This window comes from Lampetra planeri, chromosome 63 (assembly GCF_965212315.1).
Source record: "Lampetra planeri chromosome 63, kcLamPlan1.2.h2, whole genome shotgun sequence".
In the NCBI taxonomy this organism is placed as follows: domain Eukaryota; kingdom Metazoa; phylum Chordata; class Hyperoartia; order Petromyzontiformes; family Petromyzontidae; genus Lampetra; species Lampetra planeri.
This window is the reverse complement of record NC_136169.1, coordinates 2,064,143-2,087,250: the sequence shown is the minus strand read 5'-3', so window position 1 is coordinate 2,087,250 and position 23,108 is coordinate 2,064,143. Positions and strand designations below refer to the sequence as shown.

The 23,108-nt window shown below is 53.7% G+C and overlaps 2 protein-coding genes across 2 annotated transcripts in view; one reads left to right on the top strand and one right to left on the bottom strand.

Moving 5' to 3' along the window:
- Nucleotides 1–26: 26 nt before the first annotated feature.
- LOC144736906 (pyrroline-5-carboxylate reductase 1, mitochondrial-like) lies at nt 27–7,802 on the bottom strand. Its single transcript, XM_078619580.1, has 7 exons — nt 7,434–7,802; nt 5,361–5,431; nt 4,483–4,662; nt 3,047–3,268; nt 2,465–2,557; nt 1,159–1,322; nt 27–800 (listed from the first exon to the last, which is right to left on the bottom strand). Exons 1-7 carry the CDS (start codon nt 7,498–7,500, stop codon nt 656–658), a joined length of 942 nt encoding a protein of 313 aa, XP_078475706.1. The 5' UTR covers nt 7,501–7,802; the 3' UTR covers nt 27–655.
- A 4,323-nt stretch (nt 7,803–12,125) lies between these two features.
- NOL7 (nucleolar protein 7) overlaps nt 12,126–23,108 on the top strand; it is a 16,382-nt gene continuing 5,399 nt past the window's right edge. Inside the window, exons 1-5 of the mRNA XM_078619582.1 lie at nt 12,126–12,451; nt 14,511–14,571; nt 18,620–18,675; nt 20,751–20,785; nt 21,781–21,871. Coding sequence (XP_078475708.1) covers nt 12,198–12,451; nt 14,511–14,571; nt 18,620–18,675; nt 20,751–20,785; nt 21,781–21,871 — 497 coding nt within the window. The 5' untranslated portion in view covers nt 12,126–12,197. The remainder of the gene's footprint in view (nt 12,452–14,510; nt 14,572–18,619; nt 18,676–20,750; nt 20,786–21,780; nt 21,872–23,108) is intronic.

Sequence of the window (23,108 nt, the reverse complement as noted above, 5' to 3'; positions counted from 1 at the left end):
GTTTAATAGGACACGGACACACGAGGTTAAACGTGAACACAACGATAGCGTCCTTTATTAGGAAGCGTAAAACCTCACCGAGTCTCGATATTTTTTGTTTGTTCATGCGGGTCCTCGCTTGGGGATGTTGGCACACGAGTGAAGGGGAAAGGAAAACTGAGCACCTAAAAATAAAAACCAAATCAAAACCCGGTCTCCTGGAGCCGAGTCTCACCCGAGATTCCGACCCCGAGACCCGGTCTCTCCTGGAGCCGAGTCTCAACCGAGACTCTGACCCTGAGACCCGGTCTCTCCTGGAGCCGAGTCTCAACCAAGACTCCAACTCTGAGACCCGGTCTCCTGGAGCCGAGTCTCAACCAAGACTCAGACCCTGAGACCCGGTCTCCTGGAGCCGAGTCTCAACCGAGACTCCGACCCTGAGACCCAGTCTCCTGGAGCCGAGTCCCAACCAAGACTCAGACCCTGAGACCCGGTCTCCTGGAGCCGAGTCTCAACCGAGACTCCGACCCTGAGACCCGGTCTCCTGGAGCCGAGTCTCAACCAAGACTCCAACTCTGAGACCCGGTCTCCTGGAGCCGAGTCTCAACGGAGACTCTGACCCTGAGACCCGGTCAGGGTGTTAGGGCAGTGGCGGTCTCCCCTGTGCCCCCGCCCCCTATGCTGCCTTGGTTCCCCCCGGCACTTTGCTGGAGAAGAGGTTGATCCCGGAGCGCTCGGCGTCCTGCTTGACCTGCGTGCGCGTCGCCTTCTTGATGGCCTCCGGGGACACGGTCTCCTGCTCCGCCATCTGGCGCAGCTGCCTACAGCGGACGTAGGGAGATCGACAACCGCAAGAGAGGGGGGGGTGAGACGCTGGCATGGTGTGCGGTTTGCGGTGCGTGTCCGCGCGTGGAATTGCCTCCCTTTGTGCCGTTCGTGGTGGCGGTGTCTGTGCGGTGTGCGGTTTAACTCTCTCCACGTGTGAGCAATAATAATCGTTGTTTACCCTTCCTGGCACGAAGCCAGGAGGTGTTCGTATGTTCGAACACCAAACAGAAACGTTCTGCAAGGAAATCAAGCCCGCATGAACCGCACACGGTACTTGTGATTTCCCTCTCTGCGTGATGTGTGACGCTCTCCGTGCGGCGGCGGCGGCGTCTGTGTGCTTGCGGCCCTCACTGCGTGCGGATGCACGAGGCCTCCACGGCGTTGATGAGGAGGCTGCGGAAGCCGCCGCTCTCCAGCAGGTGGATGGCGTGGATGGTGGCGCCGCCCGGGGAGCAGACGTCGTCCTTGAGCTGCCCCGGGTGCTGCTCCGACGTCAGCAGCATCTTGGCCGCCCCCTGAGCGGAGAGGTGGTGAGAGCACGCGCGGCGAGCCCCACCCTCCGAGGGGGCCCGAGTTCAAGCCCCGGGGCTGTGCGAGCGTGTTCTCTCTCGTCTCTCTCAGTGGCATGGGCGGGGGCAGAATGGCCACGTGAGCTATTGCTGACGGGCACAACAACAACTACTGGCATCCTTACACTAAGTGGCGGTGACGTCACCACGGCCGCTTGTGCCAGGCTAAGTGCACTTTAAGGCCACGTGAAGTGTCGAACGCCCGCTGGCAGGAGGTCACGGGACAGACCCAGGTGCAATAGGTTGACTGAGATGAATGGTCGATGCACCAGCTGTGCCCCCTACTGTGCCAACTCGCTGCAGTTTAGCCGCCCGGCACTCCGCTCATTGTTGTGAGCGTCGCTCCTCTGCCCTTCATTGTTGTACGAGTGTTAGAGGGCGACTGCCTCCAACTGCCCAGTAGCGTCCTTCACAAGCCTCCTCCATGGAGGCCGATCTTGACACTGCTGGTACCAGTCTTCAGCAAGTCCATTTAGCTCCACATCTTCCTGCACCACATGGGCCCATCTCTTTTCCAGCCCATGTCGTGCCCATTGAACCCGTTATATCCAGCCACACAGAAGCTGCTTGGGCACGTGGTGGCTGGGCATGCAATGGAATGCCCAACCACCACATGCACGTGTGTATTGGCTAAATGACCCACAAAAAAAGACGAAGATCCCCTGTATAGCCTGTAACAGATTGTTGGGGCAAGTGCTGATAGCGATTACCTATGATGGCCGGCACGGCAAACAAGGGGGTGGATGGCCAGCACCATGCCCGGCCGCCTTTGTCTCCCCAGTGGCGATGATTTTTACACACTGCACCAGGTACTCATTTGAGGCTGAGTCGACCTAGGGGAGGCCCAGGACCGGTTCAGATAATCGTCACCGGTGTTGGCCGTGAGCGGGATTTGAACTGTGGTCGCCGGGTTTGTAGCGCAGCGCGCTAACCGCTACACCACCGCTCCCCACTATGACCCACACACACACACAGATACACACACACACACACAGATACGCACACACACGCACAGACACGCACACATGCACACGCACAGACACACGCGCACACACGCACACGCACGCAGTCCTGCAGGCCGCTCGTACCAGCAGCGTCTGCGCTCCGAGTCGCACGGCGAGGCGGCGAGGCAGCCCCATCTTCACTCCGCCGTCAGCCAGCGCATCCACCGCGGTGAACGCCTGCGCAGCGACGCGGCGGCCACAACGCAACGGTCTCAACGCGCAATCTCAACGCGCAATCTCAACGCGCAATCTCAACGCGCAATCTCAACGCGCAATCTCAACGCGAAATCTCAACGCGAAATCTCAACGCGCAATCTCAACGCGCAATCTCAACGCGCAATCTTAACGCGCAATCTCAACGCGCAATCTTAACACGCAATCTCAACACGCGCTCTTAAGACGGGGTGGGTAGGTAAGGTGGGTGAGTGGGTAGGTGGGTGGGTGGGTGAGTGCGTGGGTGGTTGGGTGGTTGGGTGGGTGGGTGGGTAAGTGGGTGGGTGGGTAGATGGGTGGGTAGATGGGTGGGTGGGTAGTTGGGTGGGTGGGTGGGTAAGTGGGTGGTTTGGTAGGTGGGTGGGTAGTTGGGTGGGTGGGTAGTTGGGTGGGTGGGTAAGTGGGTGGTTTGGTAGGTGGGTGGGTGATTGAGTGGGTGGGTGGGGAACTCACGTAGGCGGGGCCGCTGCCGCTGAGGCCCGTGACGGCGTCGATGAGGTCCTCCTCCACCTCGGTGCAGAATCCCACGCTGCCCATCAGCTGCTCCAGCAGGCGGCAGTCCTCCGCCTCCGCGTGAGTGCCCGGCGCGTACACCGTGGCGCCCTCGCGCACGATAACCGCCGTGTTGGTCATGGCGCGGACGACGCGCGGGGAGGGCAGGTACACGCTCAGCTTCTGCGCGCGGGAACGGATTAGGGGAAGGCGGAGCGAGCGGAGGGGGGGGGGCGTTGGGCGGGGAAGGTCGTGCACCCGGCCTGGCGCCGGTGACGTCACCAGCGAGTTCGTAGCGGCCGCCGGCTGTTGCCGTCGTTCGATGTGGATTAGCACGGTTGGCTATGTACGGTGTGAAAGAAGTTCTATGCGAGTCTGTGGTCCTCTCTGCGAGCCTATGGGTCTCTGTGTGAGTCTATGGGTCTCTGTGTGAGTCTATGGGTCTCTGTGTGAGCCTATGGGTCTGTTTGAGTCTATGGGTCTCTATGTGAGTCTATGGGTCTCTATGTGAGTCTATGGGTCTCTGTGTGAGTCTATGGGTCTCTGTGTGAGTATATTGGTCTCTGTGTGAGTCTATGGGTCTCTGTGTGAGTATATGGGTCTCTGTGTGAGTCTATGGGTCTCTATGTGAGTCTATGGGCCTCTATGCGAGTCTATGGGTCTCTGTGTGAGTCTATGGGTCTCTCCGTGAGTCTATGGGTCTCTGTGTGAGTCTGTGTGTCTCTGTGTGAGTCTATGGGTCTTTACGTGAGTCAATGGGTCTCTATGTGAGTTTATGAGTCTCTGCGTGAGTCTATGGGTCTCTATGTGAGTCTATGGGTCTTTATGTGAGTCTATGGGTCTCTATGAGAGTCTATGGGTCTCTATGCGAGTATATGGGTCTCTATGTAAGTCTATAGGTCTCTGTGTGAGTCTATGGGTCTCTGTGTGAGTCTATGGGTCTCTGTGTGAGTCTATGGGTCTCTATGGGTCTCTATGTGAGTCTATGGGCCTCTCTGCGAGTCTATGGGTCTCTATGCGAGCCTATGGGTCTGTTTGAGTCTATGGGTCTCTATGTGAGTCTATGGGTCTCTATGTGAGTCTATGGGTCTCTATGTGAGTCTATGGGTCTCTGTGTGAGTCTATGGGTCTCTGTGTGAGTCTGTGGGTCTCTGTGTGAGTCTATGGGTCTTTGTGTGAGTCTATGGGTCTCTATGTGAGTCTATGGGTCTCTGTGTGAGTCTATGGGTCTCTGTGTGAGTCTATGGGTCTCTATGTGAGTCTATGGGTCTCTGTGTGAGTCTGTGGGTCTCTATGCGAGCCTCGTGACCCCCACCCCGAGCCCCAAGCCCCGTGACCCCCACCCCGTGACCCCCACCCCGTGACCCCCACCCCGTGACCCCCACCCCGAGCCCCACCTTCTCGACGGAGCTGATGGAGACCCCGGCGGCGCAGGAGATGATGAGGTGGCGATCGCCGAGCTCCGGGCCCACCTCGTCGAGCACGAAGGGGATGATGGGCGGCTTCACGGCGAGGAAGACGATGTCGCTGTTTCTCACCGTGTCCTGGTTGTTCCTCGTCACGTTCACTCCCAGCTTCTACGCGCGTGTGAACACGCACGTGTGCGTACGCGCGTGTGAATAAGCGCGTGTGTGAACACGCGTGTGTGAATACGCGTGTGTGAATACGCGTGTGTGAATACGCGTAAGTGAACACGCACGTGTGAACACGCGTGTGTGAATAAGCGCGTGTGTGAACACGCACGTGTGCGTGTGTGAATAAGCGTAAGTGTACACGCACGTGTGAACACGCACGTGTGAATACGCGTAAGTGAACACGCACGTGTGAACACGCACGCGTGCGTACGCGTAAGTGTACACGCACGTGTGAACACGCACGTGTGCGTACGCATGTGTGAACACGTACGTGCAATCCAAGGTTTTACTGTATTTGTTTGTGTTTCTCCCTTGTGATGGGACTTTGTAGGATGAACGTTGAGATGTGTAAGGGGCACGGGGTGACTAATACGGTCCGAATTGGTCTGTAATAAGGTAGGGCACTGATAAGGGGTTGGCAGGTATGCCAACGGGGAGAGAAGAGCTTTGTGAGAGCAGACGTGGGATACACTGTGAGGCTGGATTCTTTGGGAGGTCGCTGCGTGTCAACCGAACAGCAGCAACTCGCAGGATCTGCTGGCGGAGGGGAGAAAACGTCGGGCAGAAGTGTGGTGGTAGTGGTGATGGAAACAGCAGTTGGGTCCATGCAAGATATATATTTTATATTAAACCCAACGCACCCTTAAGCTGGTCACTGTTGGCAGGTCCAAGTCCGGAGAGCTGGCCATGATTTTGTTCGTGGCCACGACGCCTGTGAAACAACAACAACAAGAGAGTAGAATCTCGATCGTGGTAAAATATTTCACGTGAAATTGAATGTGCACTGGCGTAGACGGTACGCATGGCCTCCTACTCTTTACAAACAAAATCGGATTCCAAGCAGACGGGCACATTGATGGTGAATACACCCGCAGAGTACAGGGCAGAGGTCGCAACCGGGTACCCGATACCCGTACCCTACCCGATACCCGGCTACCCGTACCCGGCCAGGTACAGGTACGGGTACCCGTTTGCGACCCTGGTGAGGCCGGGTACGGGTAGGCCGTGAGTCACTGGTTCGGATCTGGAGTCTTCTTAGTCCACCTATCTGGGTTCGAATCTGGAGTGTGGGCCCACCTATCTGGGTTCGAGTCTGGAGCGTGGGCCCACCTATCTGGGTTCGAGTCTGGAGTGTGGGTCCACCTATCTGGGTTCTAATCTGGGGCGTGGGTCCACCTATCTGGGTTCGAGTCTGGAGTGTGGGCCCACCGACCTGGGTTCGAGTCTGGAGTGTGGGTCCACCTATCTGGGTTCGAGTCTGGAGTGTGGGTCCACCGACCTGGGTTCGAGTCTGGAGTGTGGGTCCACCTATCTGGGTTCGAGTCTGGAGTGTGGGTCCACCTATCTGGGTTCGAGTCTGGAGTGTGGGTCCACCTATCTGGGTTCTAATCTGGGGCGTGGGTCCACCTATCTGGGTTCGAGTCTGGAGTGTGGGCCCACCTATCTGGGTTCGAGTCTGGAGTGTGGGTCCACCTATCTGGGTTCGAGTCTGGAGTGTGGGTCCACCTATCTGGGTTCTAATCTGGGGCGTGGGTCCACCTATCTGGGTTCGAGTCTGCAGTGTGGGCCGTGTGGGCCCCCCCACCACTCCCCTGTAATGAAGTGGCACTCTCAAGTTGGAGGCTGGGGACACGAGGTCCTGTCAAGCCACGTGGCAGGTGTCCGCAGCACCGCGTGGCCTCGATGCTTTTGGGCTCGGGGTGATGCGGGGGTGGGGGAAGCGATCAACATCGTCTGTCGTTTGCATGTCCCGCATTGCATTAAGGCGGGGGGGGGGGGGGGAGCGGTGGCGCAGTGGTTAACCACACAGCCCCCTACGAACTCCGAGTACCACTCAGGGTATTGTTTTATATTTATATTATTTTATTATTTCCCTTCTACGTGACTTTACCGAAAGAACCAAGAATACGATGTTAGGTTGTTGATGGGTCGTCATGAGTTGGCGAGCGATGAGCGAACCGGTCATCTGGTCCTCCCCCCACCCCTTGCATTGACCAGTGTGGTGAAGTATGGTCAATGAAGCACCGGCACGCCGTGGGGGGAGGCATTCATTCCGGCAATGCATCGTCAAAGGCAGCCGTACTGTATTTTTGTGTTTTAGGCCGAGTCCACCTAGGAGATTCAAGCCTCTCACACGGATAGCGGTGAAGTCACTGTGCCAGGCAAGGTGCATACACAGAGGGGAGGTGAAATCACCGTGCCAGGCGAGGTGCACTCACGGGTATGTGCCAGGCTAGGTACACACACACACAGGGAGATGAAACGACCGTGCCAGGCTAGGTACACACACACACAGGGGAGATGAAATGACCGTGCCAGGCTAGGTACACACACACTCACACAACAGGGTGATGAAACGACCGTGCCAGGCTGGGTGCACACACAGGGAGATGAAATGACCGTGCCAGGCTAGGTACACACACAGGGTGATGAAATGACCGTGCCAGGCTAGGTACACACACACACAGGGTGATGAAACGACCGTGCCAGGCTGGGTGCACACACAGGGGTGATGAAATGACCGTGCCAGGCTAGGTACACACACACAGGGAGATGAAATGACCGTGCCAGGCTAGGTACACACACACAGGGTGATGAAATGACCGTGCCAGGCTAGGTACACACACACACAGGGGTGATGAAACGACCGTGCCAGGCTGGGTGCACACACAGGGTGATGAAACGACCGTGCCAGGCTAGGTGCACACACTCACCCGCAGCCGTGAATCCTCGCGCCAGGGCGAACGCCAGCTGCCCGGCGCCGATGAATCCCACACTCATCGTGTCGGCGGAGACACAAAATTAAAAGCCCACGTGGGTGTCCACCCCCTACACACACACAGCCTACAACCAGTCGAGGCAAAGGCCCCGTTAGCGGCCACGTGTCAAGTAAATTTCTGTTCTCAGTCGGCCACCGGCGTCTGCTTGTAAACACGCCCGCTCGTACAGGCTCTAATCCTGCGCGTTAATTGATTTATTTAAACGATGAGCACACGAGGAAACGAGTGGCGTTGTAAAATGTTTGATGCCCACAACCACGCATCACCACTCGCGATCTTTTAACTGTCTCTGACTGATTTGACAACCCCCCCCACCCAGCCCCGCCCCTAATACCTCATAGACCACGCCCCCGAGCCACGCTTCCAACACTAGCTCCGCCCATAGCCCCGCCCTCATACCGCTAGCTCCTCCCCCCTTGACTCGCTAGCTCCTCCGCCATTGACTCGCTAGCTCCTCCCGCTTTGACTCGCTAGCTCCTCCCCATTGACTCGCTAGCTTCTCCCCCTCGACTCGCTAGCTCCTCCCCCTCGACTCGCTAGCTCCTCCCCCATTGACTCGCTAGCTCCTCCCCCCCGACTCGCTAGCTCCTCCCCCATTGACTCGCTAGCTCCTCCCCCATTGACTCGCTAGCTCCTCCCCATTGACTCGCTAGCTCCTCCCCCTTGACTCGCTAGCTTCTCCCCCCTCGACTCGCTAGCTCCTCCCCATTGACTCGCTAGCTCCTCCCTCTTGACTCGCTAGCTCCTCCCCCTCGACTCGCTAGCTCCTCCCCCATTGACTCGCTAGCTCCTCCCTCTTGACTCGCTAGCTCCTCCCCATTGACTAGCTAGCTCCTCCCCCTTGACTTGCTAGCTCCTCCCCCTTGACTCGCTAGCTCCTCCCCCACACTAGCCCCCCCCCCCCACTGTTCCAGCTGTCAAACGGGACCGAGGACGTGATGCGATTGGTCAATGTGCGCCCAACGTGACGTAATCATTCTGCAGCGCCATTGGTTGTTGGTGATTTTTGGCCGCGTGGCAACTCCGCCTCCCCCCTTGTCCCCCTTTAACCCCCCCCCCCTCTTAACTCCCTCCCCCCTTTATCCCACCCTCCCCCACTTAACCCCCCCTCCCCCTTGTCACCCCTCCCCACCTTGTCCGCCCCTCCCCCCCTTTGCCCCCCCTCCCTCTCCCCACGCAACGATTGGCTCCCAAATACGGCCACGCGATTGGGCAAAACGTAACAACGTGGTGGCTTAGCCACGCCTCGCGGAAATCCCTCGCCGCTGATTGGTCGAAGTCTGACCACGTCCGCGCCGCAAGGCCGCGTGTTGATTGGTTGAGGCGCTCCCCAAGTCGGCTGCCATTCGTCGAAGGCGTGAGCACGTGGGGCTCCTCCGACCACGTGGCCGTGTTTATCGGGCGGATTATTTATATATTTAAAAGTAGTTGATGGGTATCGACTGGAATCGAATTTTACAATCGAATCTGAATCGATTCCAACGCTGATTTTCCATTACGGGCTTGGAATTGTGCGTATATAATCGATAATGATCGATTCACGCCGGTATGCTCTATGCAATTGGGTCACGGAAAATCGATAGCTGCGAAATATTCGATAGACACCGCCAACGCATAAACATAATCGCGAAAAGCAATCGATGAGATTATCGAATCGATTAATGCGAGGCGCTGCAAGCCATTGCCACGCAATTTCAAACCATCAATCGATTGTGGATCATAAATAATAATTGCGAATTGTCCAACGCCTCTTCGATAAAATCTCAATGTGCGTATACATAATCGATGCTTGAATCCAATCGCAAATTGGGAATCGATTCCCGCCGAATCGATGGATCTGTCCTCGATCAACTCCCAGCTGATGCAATTGCCGTCAGCTGTTGCGACGATTTGGGTTTCGCCACCACATGCGGTTGAGATGAGAACAAAGACAAAGATCCCCGTGTAGCCTTAACAGACTGTTGGGGCAAGTGCTGTTAGCGAGCAGCACCTATGAAGGCCGGCACGGCACACGAGGGGGTGGGTGGCCAGCACCACGCCCGGCCGCCTTTGTCTCCCCAGTGGCGATGTTTACTACACACCGCACCGGGTGCTCATTTGAGGCTGAGTCGACCTAGGGGAGGCCCAGGTACCGGTTCAGATAATCGTCACCGGCGTTTGCCGTGAGCGGGAATCGAACCCGGGTAGACAGGTTCGTAGCGCAGCGCGCTAACCGCTACACCACCGCTCCCCAAAGACAAAGATCCCCCGTATAGCCTGCACAGACTGTAGGGGCAAGTGCTGTTAGCGAGCACCTATGAAGGCCGGCACGCTACAGGAGGGAAGTGGGCGGCCAACACCACGCCAGGCCGCCTTTGTCTCCCCAGTAGCGGATGTTTACACACCGCACCAAGTACTCATTTGAGGCTGAGTCGACCTAGGGGAGGCCCAGGACCGGTTCATGGTGTTGGCCGTGAGCGGGAATCGAACCCGGGCCGCAAGGTTTCGTAGCGCAGCGTAGCGCTAACCGCTCCCCAAAGACAAAGATCCCCCGTGCAGCCTCTAACAGACGGTTGGGTCAAGTGCTGTTGGCGAGCACCAATAAAGGGCGGAACGGCACACGAGGGAAGAACAACAACGACAACCGCGATTCGCCACTAAGTGGCGGTGACGTCACCACGACGCTTGTGCCAGGCTAGGTGCACGTTGAGGCCACGTGAAGTGTCGAACGCCCGCTGGGAGCAGGAGGTCACGGGGCAGACCCAGCAGGTGCCACGGGTCGACTGACTGAGATGACTGAGATGACCGAGATGACTGGCTGATGCACCACCGGTGCCCACTACTGTGCCAACTTGCTGTGCTTTAGCCACCCGGCACTCCGCTCGTTGTTGTGAGCGTAGCTCCTCCGCCCTCCGTTGTTGTTGGAGGGTGACTGCCTCCAACTGCCCAGTAGCGTCCTTCACGAGCCTCCTCCACAGAGGCCGATCTTGACGCCGTTGGTACCGGTGATTGGAAAGTCCACTCTGCTCCACATCCTCCTGTACCACATCACTCCATCTCTTCTCTAGCCCGTTCCGCGCCCGTTTAGCCCCCTCTATCCAGCCAAACAAAAGCTGTTTAGGCATGCGGTGGCTGGGCATGCGGGCTACATGACCCAGCCAATGCAGCCTTGCCTGCCGGAGGAGCTCACCGATGAGACTTTGTCCAGATCTTTCAAGGATTTGTGAGCTCCTCACACAATCCAGCCTGGTTAAACCCAGGATGGATCGTAGGCAGGCCAGCCTAAATGTTTCTCACCGACGAAGATGTTCCATTAGGGGGGGTCCACGTTTCGCAAGCATAGAGAAGGGAGGGCATGATTGTGGCCGAGAAGACCTGAAGCTTCGTGCGGAGCGACAGACCAGGTAGCTTCCACACAGCATTACGCAACCGATGAAAAGATAATCCCGCTAGACTGATTCGGAGTGAGATCTCTGCTGTCAAACCGGAGCCGGTCATGAGCACACTGCCCAGGTATGGGAAACTCTCCACTCTCTCCACAACTGCCCCATCAATTGGGTGTTGTGGGGGTGGAGTGTCCGATAGTACAAAATACCCAGGCAGGTGCTTAGTTTTGGTGGGGCTGATGGTAAGGCCCCACCTCGTAGTGGCACACTCCAAGTTCAGCAGCAGCGCCTCAAACTCCTCCTGTGAGTGAGCAGCTATTACCAAATCATCGGCATACATAACGTGGTTGACCAATAGGGAGCCATTCCTTGACCAGACCCGGGCATCGATCAGCCTCCCATTGTACCAGATGGAAATTCCTCTGGTACAGCAATCGAAGGCTTCACGAACTACGTGGTCGAAATAGATGTTAAATAATGTGGGAGCCAGAGGACATCCCTATCACACCCCAAGGTGAACAGGGAAACTCCGACTCCCGACCACGTAGTTTTACCCTGGCCCGCCCACTATTATGAAGGTCCTTAATGATCGTGAGCAGAGAGTCAGGGACTCCGAAAGCACGAAGAACAACCCAGAGCCCAGGCCTACTGATGGTATCATAGGCTTTGACCAGGTCAATAAAGCACCCAACAAGATGACTCTATCCCGAGAAGCCACTTTAGCTCGCATCTGTGACAGGAGGTCATAGAAGGCATCTGACTCATCGGCCTTGCCTGCATCCCTCCACGGATGTTCGTCTTCGGTGGGGGCATAAGTAACCACGACCACCACTCCTCGCCTCTGGTTGATGGGAAGGCAAGCCCAAAGTAGCCTGGGGCTTACAGCTTCCCGCACATCACCGCCACACTCCCACGCCCCCTTCATTCTTTTGCTCAGAAGAAAAGCCATTCCCTGTTGTTTGGCAGTCTCCTGCCCCGAGTAGAGGACTGTCCACCCCTCATGGTGGCAGGAGCCAGAGCCGGTCCACCGGACCTCCTAAATACCACAGAGATCCAGGCGGTACCGGTCCAGCTCCCTGCATTGTTTGTTGTAACTTTCTGAATCCCCCCCCCCATGACCCCTTACCAGAACATCTGTAAGGAGGGAAAAATATATAGAACTTTACAGCTCATCGGATTTCTGCAGGATTAAAACAAATTCAGATTCTAACGAAGCAACAGCATCGATTCCCGAATCGACCCGGTCCGTTCAAAACTTCCCGCTCACATCGATTTTCGGAATCGATTCCTCCACCTCCTCCTCCACCCCCACAGCCAACGCTCAACATCCATCATGGCGGCGCGCAGGAAGCAACACGTGGACATCGACGCTAGCGCGATGAACGCGGTCTCGGTCTCGTCTCCCTCGTCTCCCTCGGCTCCCTCGGCTCCCCCGACGACTCCCCGGGCTCTGAGAGGAGAGCCCCTGAGACACGACGATGATGATGAGGAAGACGATGAAGGGGACGCTCCCGAGGAGATATCCCAAGGAGTGGCTCGCGACCGGGCGATGCGCAGTCTGAAGGAGGCGGAGGATTCCAGGAAGAAGTGAGTTGGGTTCACCTCGTGCGCGCCGTCTCGCCCCTAGGTCGGCTCGGCATTGAATGATTGTAGTGAGGTGGCGTGTGGTTGCCTCGGCCTTCATAGGTGCTACTCGCTAGCAGCACTTGCCCCTACAGTCTGTTAAGGCTATACGGGGGATCTTTATCTTTTTCCATTCTGTAAATTTACCTCGTCCCCCAGGTCGACTCAGCCTTAAACATTTCGTTTCATTTGGCTTTCGCAGCAGGGAACGTGCGAACAATACAGCGTTCTCGTCGTGGGTGTCTCACGCCTAGGTCTACTCAGACTGAAATTCTGACCGCATGGTGTGTGTTTGTGAGGATGAGGGGGCTATTGTAAATTATACTTCATTTGGAGCTTTCGTGACTGCAGGAATTACTCTTTGGTTCCTTCGGTAAAGTCACGTATAAAGAGAAAGTAATACATTAAATACTAGCATACGACGTTTCGATTGCAACACAAGCAATCATCAGGTATAAATGAAATAGAAACACAAATCTAGTATACTTAGAAATGTAATGTAATACAACAGAGAGTCGGATAACATAACAGTCAACACCCTACCTGGTTGATTACGTTCTTCCTGAGAATGCAAAATTTGATAGAGAGATAAAACACAGAACCAGAGACGTATAGACAGACATATAAGCAGACAGATATCACAGAGATACATAGAGAGAGAGACACATACATAGGCACACAGAGAAACGTAATCAACTAGGTAGGGTGTTGACTGTTATGTTATCCGACTCTCTGTTGTATTACATTACATTTCTAAGTATACTAGATTTGTGTTTCTATTTCATTTATACCTGATGATAATTGCTTGTGTTGCTATCGAAACGTCGTATACTATTGTAAATTGTTACAATCGCCCCCTGAACCCTGATGCGACCCGGCATGAAATCCGTATTTATATTCTTAGGTTGTTTCGGTAAAGTCACGTAGGTAAAAACATTAAAATTAATAAAAGTAAAATAAAATAAAAATCACGACGTTTCGGAGGCAACACAAGCTTCCGTCTTCAGGTGGAACCGTCACAGCCACGACAGCTGTATCAAGTAAATGAGAGATTTCAGGAGCTACCACTCCGTTTATGTAATGGTTGGAGAGGGGAGAAGGGCCAAGTGCAGCACACTTTTTATTCATATGGTAAGGTGAGGCTTAAGAAGGTGAGCCTCACCTTACCATATGAATAAAAATTGTGCTGTACGTGACTTTACCGAAAAAACCTAAGAATATGAATCCTTGCAGTCACGAAAGCTTCAAATCTAGAAATCCGTATTTGTAACGAGCTGACCGCTGTGCCTCAGACGTGAGCGTCACACCCTCCCCCCCCCCACAGGTGCATGCGTGAGTGTTGGTGGGGGGCCCCACGTGTGACGAGCGGTGGCGCAGTGGTTAGCGCACTGCGCTACGAAGCCGGCAAGCCGAATTGGACTACACGGGGCCCAATGACGGTGGCGAATATTTGAACTGCGTCTTTTGGCCTTACCCCCCCCCCCCCCGCCGAGGTCGACTTTGGCCTTTAAACGAGTACTGCACCTGAAACGGTGTGTACACAAAGTTGAACCATCCCTTGGCGTGCCGTGGGCAGCCTTCACATGTGTTGTACTGCACTGGTACCTCATTTGCCAGTAAGTTGAAAAAAGTGTCAGTTTTGTTGCCAGATTAAAGGGTAAAAAAAACAATTATCATATTTTTTACTGGCAAATGAGGTACCAATGGTATAAATGCTTACCCCAAGCTCTCATACTCTGATGGTGCATTGTCTTTGAGTTGTGCGCCTTTTGGCGTCATCTGGTCCAACCCATGTGAGACTAGGCTCTAAGGAAAGCTGGCTCGGGTGTGGACCAATCAACTTCAAGGACAGTGCATACATTATCAGAGTTGTATTTTGTGTTTGCATTATGACTGCAGGTATTGTGGTCTATGCAAACATGACTCCTCGTAAAAAAAGGTGTCAGTTTTGTTGCCAGATAAAAGGGTGAAAAAAAACCAATTCACAGGTATTGTACTGCTCGCTGTTTGTGTTCTCCGCCAGGGAGAAGGCCGATGTGAAAGAGAAGAGGCGTCACAAACATGAACTCTACAAAGAGCAGAAGGTCGGTATCACGACGACGGGCAACTCCTCATGACGGCTACAGACGTGGTCACGTTTGGTGTTTAAGAGGAAGCAAGTTGGGTCGAACAAGTTGACATGCAACATGAGCAGAGCTGTCAACCCCTGGTCCAGTGCCCGACCTTATTACAGACCAATTCAGACCTGATTGGTCACCCCGTGCCCCTTAAACATCTCAACGTTCATACTACAAAGTACCATCACAAGGGAGAAACACAAACAAATAGACACTCACCACCACTAGTACACTCACCACTAGTACACTCACCACTAGTACACTCACCACTAGTACACTCACCACTACACTCACCACTAGTACACTCACCACTAGTACACTTACCACTACACTCACCACCACTACACTCACCACTAGTACACTCACCACTAGTACACTCACCACTACACTCACCACTACTCTCACCACCACTACACTCACCACTAGTACACTCACCACCACTACACTCACCACTAGTACACTCACCACCACTACACTCACCACTAGTACACTCACCACTAGTACACTCACCACTAGTACACTCACCACTAGTACACTCACCACTACTCTCACCACTAGCACACTCACCACTAGTACACTCACCACTAGTACACTCACCACTACACTCACCACTACTCTCACCACTAGCACACTCACCACTAGTACACTCACCACTAGTACACTCACCACTAGCACACTCACCACTAGTACACTCACCACCACTACACTCACCACTAGTACACTCACCACTAGTACACTCACCACTAGCACACTCACCACTAGTACAATCACCACCACTACACTCACCACTAGTACACTCACCACTACACTCACCACTACTACACTCACTAGTACACTCACCACTAGTACACTCACCACCACTACACTCACCACCACTACACTCACCACTAGTACACTCACCACTAGTACACTCACCACCACTACACTCACCACTAGTACACTGACCACCACTACACTCACCACCACTACACTCACCACTAGTACACTCACCACCACTACACTCACCACTAGTACACTCACCACCACTACACTCACCACTACACTCACCACTAGTACACTCACCACTAGTACACTCACCACTAGTACACTCACCACCACTACACTCACCACTAGTACACTGACCACCACTACACTCACCACCACTACACTCACCACTAGTACACTCACCACCACTACACTCACCACTAGTACACTCACCACTAGTACACTCACCACTACTACACTCACTAGTACACTCACCACCACTACACTCACCACTAGTACACTCACCACCACTACACTCACCACTAGTACACTCACCACTAGTACACTCACCACCACTAGTACACTCACCACTAGTACACTCACCACCACTACACTCACCACTAGTACACTCACCACTACTACACTCACCACCACTACACTCACCACTAGTACACTCACCACTAGTACACTCACCACCACTAGTACACTCACCACTAGTACACTCACCACCACTACACTCACCACCACTACACTCACCACCACGACACTCACCACTACACTCACCACTAGTACACTCACCACCACTACACTCACCACTAGTACACTCACCACTAGCACACTCACCACTAGTACACTCACCACTAGTACACTCACCACTAGTACACTCACCAGTACACTCACCACTATTACACTCACCACTAGTACACTCACCACTACACTCACCACTAGTACACTCACCACTAGTACAATCACCACTACTACACTCACCACTAGTACACTCACCACTAGTACACTCACCACTACTACACTCACCACTAGTACACTCACCACTACACTCACCACTAGTACACTCACCACTACTACACTCACCACTAGTACACTCACCACTAGTACACTCACCACTACAATCACCACTAGTACACTCACCACTAGTACACTCACCACTAGTACAATCACCACTAGCACACTCACCACTAGTACACTCACCACTAGTACAATCACCACTAGCACACTCACCACTAGTACACTCACCACTAGTACACTCACCACTAGTACAATCACCACTAGCACACTCACCACTACACTCACCACTAGTACATCACTAGTACACTCACCACTAGTACACTCACCACTAGTACACTCACCACTAGTACACTCACCACTAGCACACTCACCACTACACTCACCACTAGTACATCACTAGTACACTCACCACTAGTACACTCACCACTAGTACACTCACCACTACTACACTCACCACTAGTACACTCACCACTAGCACACTCACCACTAGTACACTCACCACCACTACACTCCCCACTAGTACACTCACCACTACACTCACCACTAGTACAATCACCACTAGCACACTCACCACTAAACTCACCACTACATACCTGTCAAACCGCTTGTCAGTGCCCTACCTTATTACAGACAAATTCACACTTGATTGGTCACCCCGTGCCCCTTAAACATCTCAGCGTTCACCCTACAAAGGGAGAAACACACGTATTGAAACGGATGTACGCCGTATGGACCTGAAAACGCAATTTCCCTGTATAGGAATACGGGTAAACCATGTAGGTTGACAGGTATGCATTAGGCCAATGTTAGCATGTTTGTATGTTAAACGAGTGCCAATCGGAGGTGTGGGGGAAGGACAACAAACTAAACACGCATGACGCTGTTCAAAAGAAATAAGTTGTTCAGGATAGATGATTTAAAAGTCCATAGCTCCAGTGGCTTCCTAATATTGGTAGAAGAGCGTTCCAGACGGCCGCAGAAGCGGCACATCTGAAAGCGCCGCGCAACGATGCGGTGACCACCGTATTTGTTCGATGGCTTGGATGACAAAAACGATCGCCGGTTTTGAGAGGGCTAATAGCACCTCCGATTAGCACGGTATGTCTACGTACGGCGCAGAAGTTCAACGTACGTGCGCACGTACGAGCCAATGGGAGGTTACCGGAGAGAAAGTGGTGCTCAGAAAATGAGGCGGCAGGGTGAGATTCGATTTGGAAAAGTGCCCTGGATTGAGTTGGCAAGATAGATTGGAAGAGTGGAAGACACGGGGAGGGGGTCAGTAGGAGGGCCGCTGCGGTGGCTAGGAGATGTTAACTACCTCGCCTGGTGTGCAGGAGGTCGTGGGTCCGATCCTGAACCTCCTGGTTACACCAGCCCACAGGGGATTGTTGTGTCCGTTTGTCGTGCAGGGAGGGGCTGGGTGGGGAGGGAGGGGCTGGGTGGGGAGGGAGGGGCTGGGTGGGGAGGGAGGGGCTGGGTGGGGAGGGAGGGGCTGGGTGGGGAGGGTGGGGCTGGGTGGGGAGGGTGGGGCTGGGTGGGAAGGGGGCTGGGTGGGGAGGGGCTGGTCACCCCGTGGTGCCCTTATAAAACTCAACGTTTAACCTACTCACGCCGGCTCGTGCCCGCCCTCACAGTCGGGCATATTTGCGGAATACACCACGCCGCCGTTGGCCCTGCAGGCCATTGACCGAGCAACCCAACGTTCCTACCAGCTCCCTCCGCAGGAATGTGTTTGGAGTTTGCGTGTCTCTCTCTCATCATCACGGTGGCTAGGAGATGTTAACTACCTCGCCTGATATACAGGAGGTCTTGCGTTCGTTCCTGACCCTGACACTTGCTGTATATTTGGAGTTTGCGTGTCTCTCTCCCCATGGTTGCGTGGATTTTTTTCCAGGTCCTCCGGTTTTTCCCTCCACATTTAGAAACATGCGTTTAAGAGTATTTGGCTGCTTTAAATGTGCACACGATAAGCCACTTCGTTGAGCTACCATTTGTGGCCAGGTTGCTTCTTAAAAAGATCTCTATAGCTCAGTGGGCCTTAGCTGGTAAAATACAAAAAAAGTTTAATAGTTTAGTTCAATAGATGTCAATGACAAGGATCCATGAAGGATGGCAGGTGAAGGTTGTTCTGCACACAGTAGTATCCATGACTTAACACGCGTGTGCGTGTGGATCAGATGTCACAAATTGATGCGTATTTTTTTAGGAGCTGCCGTTGTGAAAATGTTCCGCGCGTGTGTCCAAGCAGAAAAGGAAGATGCTGTCTGAAGATATTCTGAAGGCGGTGGACGAGGCAGAAAGCAGGTGAGTGTGTGAGAGTGTGTTTATGTGAGAGTGTAAGAGTGAGTGTGTGTGAGTGTGTGTGAGAGTGTGTATGTGTGAGAGTTAGTGTGTGTGTGAGTGCAAAGTGGGGAGCGGTGGGTGTAGTGGTTAGCGCGCTGCATTACGGACCTGGCGACCCGGGTTCGATTCCCGCTCACGGCCAACACCGGTGACGATTATCTGAACCGGTCCTGGGCATCCCCTAGCTCGACTCAGCCTCAAATGAGTACCTGGTGCGGTGTGTAAACATCGCCACTGGGGAGACAATGGCGGTCGGGCGTGGTGCTGGCCACCCACCCCCTCGTGTACTGTTCCGGCCTTCATAGGTGCTCGCTAACAGCACTTGCCCCTACAGTCTGTTAAGGCTATACGGGGGATCTTTGCCTTTATCTTTGTGTGAGTGCAATGAGAGGCTGATCGATGCCCGGGTGCGGTCAAGGGATGTCTCGCTATTGGTCAACCATGTTATGTATGCTGATGACCTGGTAATTGCGGCTCAGAGGAGGAGTTGGAGGCGCTGCTGCTGAAACTGGAGTGTGCCACTAAGAGATGGGGCCTTACCAACAGCTCCACCAAAACTAAGCACCTGCCTGGGTATTTTGTACCATCGGGCACTCCACCCCCACAACTCCCAATCGGTAATGGGGCAGTTGTGGAGAGAGTGGAGAGTTTCCCATACCTGGGCAGTGTGCTTATGATCGGCTCCGATTTAACAGCAGAGGTCTCACTCCGAATCAGTCGAGTGGCATTATCTTTTCATCGGTTGCGTAACGCTGTGTGGAAGCTACCTGGTCTATCACTCCGCATGAAGCTTCAGGTCTTCTCGGCCACGGTAATACCCTCCCTTCTCTACGCTTAAAAAAACGTAGACATCCCTAATGGAACATCTTCACCGGTTAGAAAATTTAGGCTGACCTGCCTACGATCTATCCTGGGTTTAACCAGGCTGGATTGTGTGAGGAGCTCACAAATCCTTGAAAGATGTGGACAAAGTCCCATCGGTGAGCTCCTCCAGCAGGCAAGGCTGCGTTGGCTGGGTCATGTAGCCCGCATGCCCAGCCACCGCATGCCTAAACAGCTTTTGTTCGGCCGGATCGAGGGGGCTAAACGGGCGCGGCACGGACTAGAGAAGAGATGAAGTGATGTGGTACAGGAGGACGTGGAGCTGAGTGGAGGTGCCGATAACTGGTACCAGCGGTGTCAAGATCGTCCTCTGTGGAGGAGGCTCGTGAAGTCCGCTACTGGGCAGTTGGAGGCAGTCGCCCTCCAACAACAACGGAGGGCGGAGGAGCGACGCTCACAACAACGAGCGGAGCACCGGGTGGCTAAAGCACAGCAAGTTGGCACAGTAGGGGGCACAGGTGGTGCATCAGTCAGTCATCTCAGTCGACCTGTGGCATCTGGGTCTGCCCCGTGACCTCCTGCCAGCGGGCGTTCGACATTTCAACGTGGCCTCAAGGTGCACATAGCCTAGCACAAGCGTCGTGGTGATGTCACCGCCACTTAGTGGCGAATGGCGGTTGTTGTTGTTGTTGCATGGGCCACCGAGGTGGCTAGGAGATGTTAACACCCTCGGCTGGTCTGTTTGGAGTATGCGTATTGACACCACGGTGGTCGCGTGGATTTCTTTTTCTCTCCGGGCCCTCCGGGTTTTCCCTCCGCATTTAGATAAATGTTCACGATGATGATGAGCCACTTCGTTGAGCTATAATACTGGTAGGAACCTCCTGGTTACACCAGCCCACAGGGGATTATTGTGTCTGTCATGCAGGCTGGGTGGGGAGGGGAGGGTGGGGAGGGGCTGGGTGGGGAGTCTCAAGACACTTTTTTTTCCCAAGAGGGCCCTGCTGCATTGAGATATCAGGCCAATTCCGTTGGTTGAGAGTTTGGCTTCGTGTGGGAGGTAACCGTGAGAACTCGGATAAAACCCAGCGACGGCGGTGGTCGCCGCGTCTCCTCTGCCACCTGCACCGTCTAGACAAGAACGTCTCAGTTGAAAGAGCGCGTGGGTGTGGCGTGTAAGTGACGATTCCTCTCTGCTCTCTTGTGTTTTGCAGGAAGGCTGCGGGTCCCACCAAGGCAAAGCTGAGCGGTAACCGCGTGTTCATTCTGCCTCTCCGGTGCACGTTCACGTTCACGGGATAAAGCCTCGCGATTAACGTTGACGGCCTCTTGCGTCCGTGTGAAGCTGGTTCACGTTGCCGTGTGGTTTATGGGTGGAGGTGATGTCTGGGTTTAGCGGTGGAGTCGGCAATATCGCGACTCCTGAAGTCGAGACTCTGGGGACTGGTCACTTGAATGGTCGGAATGAAGCTGTTTGTGGGTTAGATCGCCGTGAGAGTAAATGTGTCGTAACCCTCCACCGCCCGACACAGCCAGTAAGGTGTGTCACTTAAACAAAACGCGCCAATTAGTGACTAGTGCAGTGTAGTGTATAGTAGTGTATAGTGTAGTGTTTAATAGTGTATAGTGTAGCTTATAGTAGTATATAGTGTAGGTGTATAGTAGTGTATAGTGTAGGTGTGTAGTGTAGTGTGTAGTGTATAGTAGTGTAGTGGGTAGTTTATAGTTTAGTGTATATTGTAGTGTAAAATAGTGTAGTGGATAGTTTAGTGGATAGTATAGTGTTGTAGTGTATAGTGTTGTAGTGTATAGTGTAGTGTACAATAGTGTATAGTAGTGTGTAGTGTATAGTAGTGTAGTGGGTAGTTTATAGTTTAGTGTATATTGTAGTGTAAAATAGTTTAGTGGATAGTATAGTGTTGTAGTGTATAGTGTTGTAGTGTATAGTGTAGTGTACAATAGTGTATAGTAGTGTGTAGTGTATAGTAGTGTAGTGGGTAGTTTATAGTTTAGTGTATATTGTAGTGTAAAATAGTGTAGTGGATAGTTCAGTGTTGTAGTGTATAGTGTAGTCTACTATTTAAGCCCGGTGTGTTGGAGAGTAAATCCACAACACGTACTATTCGAGCAGCACGATGTTATCAGTGCGCGTCGGCTACGCGAGCCCTCCGCCGCTCGCTGCGCCACGAACGCCGACGTCGCAGTCGCGCCGTGTGATTGGACTCGCTCCGCCGGCGTGAGCAGGTCACCACGACAACGACGACGACGACGACGACGATGACGACGAGGAGCAGGAGAGCGCCCCGGCGGTGGAGAACAGGAAAAAAGCCAAGCGGTGAGTTGGCTACGCCCACGGCTGGCGAGAGTCACGTGGTGGGCGGCGGGGACGTGCCCACGTGGAGATGGAACAACCTCGGGCGTTTGAAATGTCACGGCGGCGGGAGAGCGCACGGCACGCGGTCGGGAGGGGCTGCGAGTCGAAACCCACACCCCCCCAAGCAGAGGTCGCAACCGGGTACCCGATACCCGTACCCTACCCGCTACCCGGCTACCCGTACCCGGCCGGGTACGAGTACGGGTGCCCGTTTGCGACCCTGGTGCGGCCGGGTACGGGTAAGGAATCAAAACCCGTTTGCGACCTCTGCCCCCAAGCAAAAAACAAAAAGTTGACTGGCTGGAAATCTGGTCTCGCCAGATGATACGAAGTCACTTTTGGTTACAAACAACATCCACTGTGAAACTAAACTAAGGCCCGCTCAGCTGCTACGTATCTCTTTTTTACACGCTTTTATTTAACTCACTCTGTCTGTTGTTGTCATATCCTCAAATCTTGTAACTCAATTTTAACCCACTTCCCAATGTGGTATCGACTGCAAACTTGGTATACTTATGTCATACTGATGACTACCATATTCTATCATAAAAAATAAAATAAAATTTTCTTACATATTTTTTACACGTTATGTTTCGGCTTGGGTCTAATTGTTCACGCTCAACTGACGTTGGCTGTAAATCACCACGGCACCTTACGTCGTGGCAAGCTTCGAGGCCACTTCCTGGAGTCGTGGAGTTCTGCTATTACTAGTAGGGTAGATTTCATTAAAGCGTGTTTTTAAAAAAATATGTTTTAATATTATTCAGAAGCCACCCCTGGCTATCGCAAATGATAGCCCAACGAAGTGGCTTCTTGTCACCGTCGCGTGGAAATTTCTCGCAGCCAAATTGTAATTGAACGCGGATCCCAACAAGACAGCCGCGCTGGCCGGCCTGGGTTGGTGCTACCCCCCCCCCCCCCCCCCGTATTTGAATGCTGGTTGAATGACGAGCTTTACTACCCGGCTTCGCCCGGGACTTGGATTCTTGTCTTGGATTAGTACACGGCCTACGCGGAGGGTGGGGGGTGCGTGACGTCATCAGGCACACTGCGTGACGCTGCTGCATGCGGGTGACATCGCAGATGTGACGTCACCGCTCACTTGCCGTGCAAAATATTTATCCATTATTCCCCCCCCCCCCCCAAAATTAAAAAAAAGTCTATTTTTAGACTTTTTACATTATGTACAGTTTGGAAG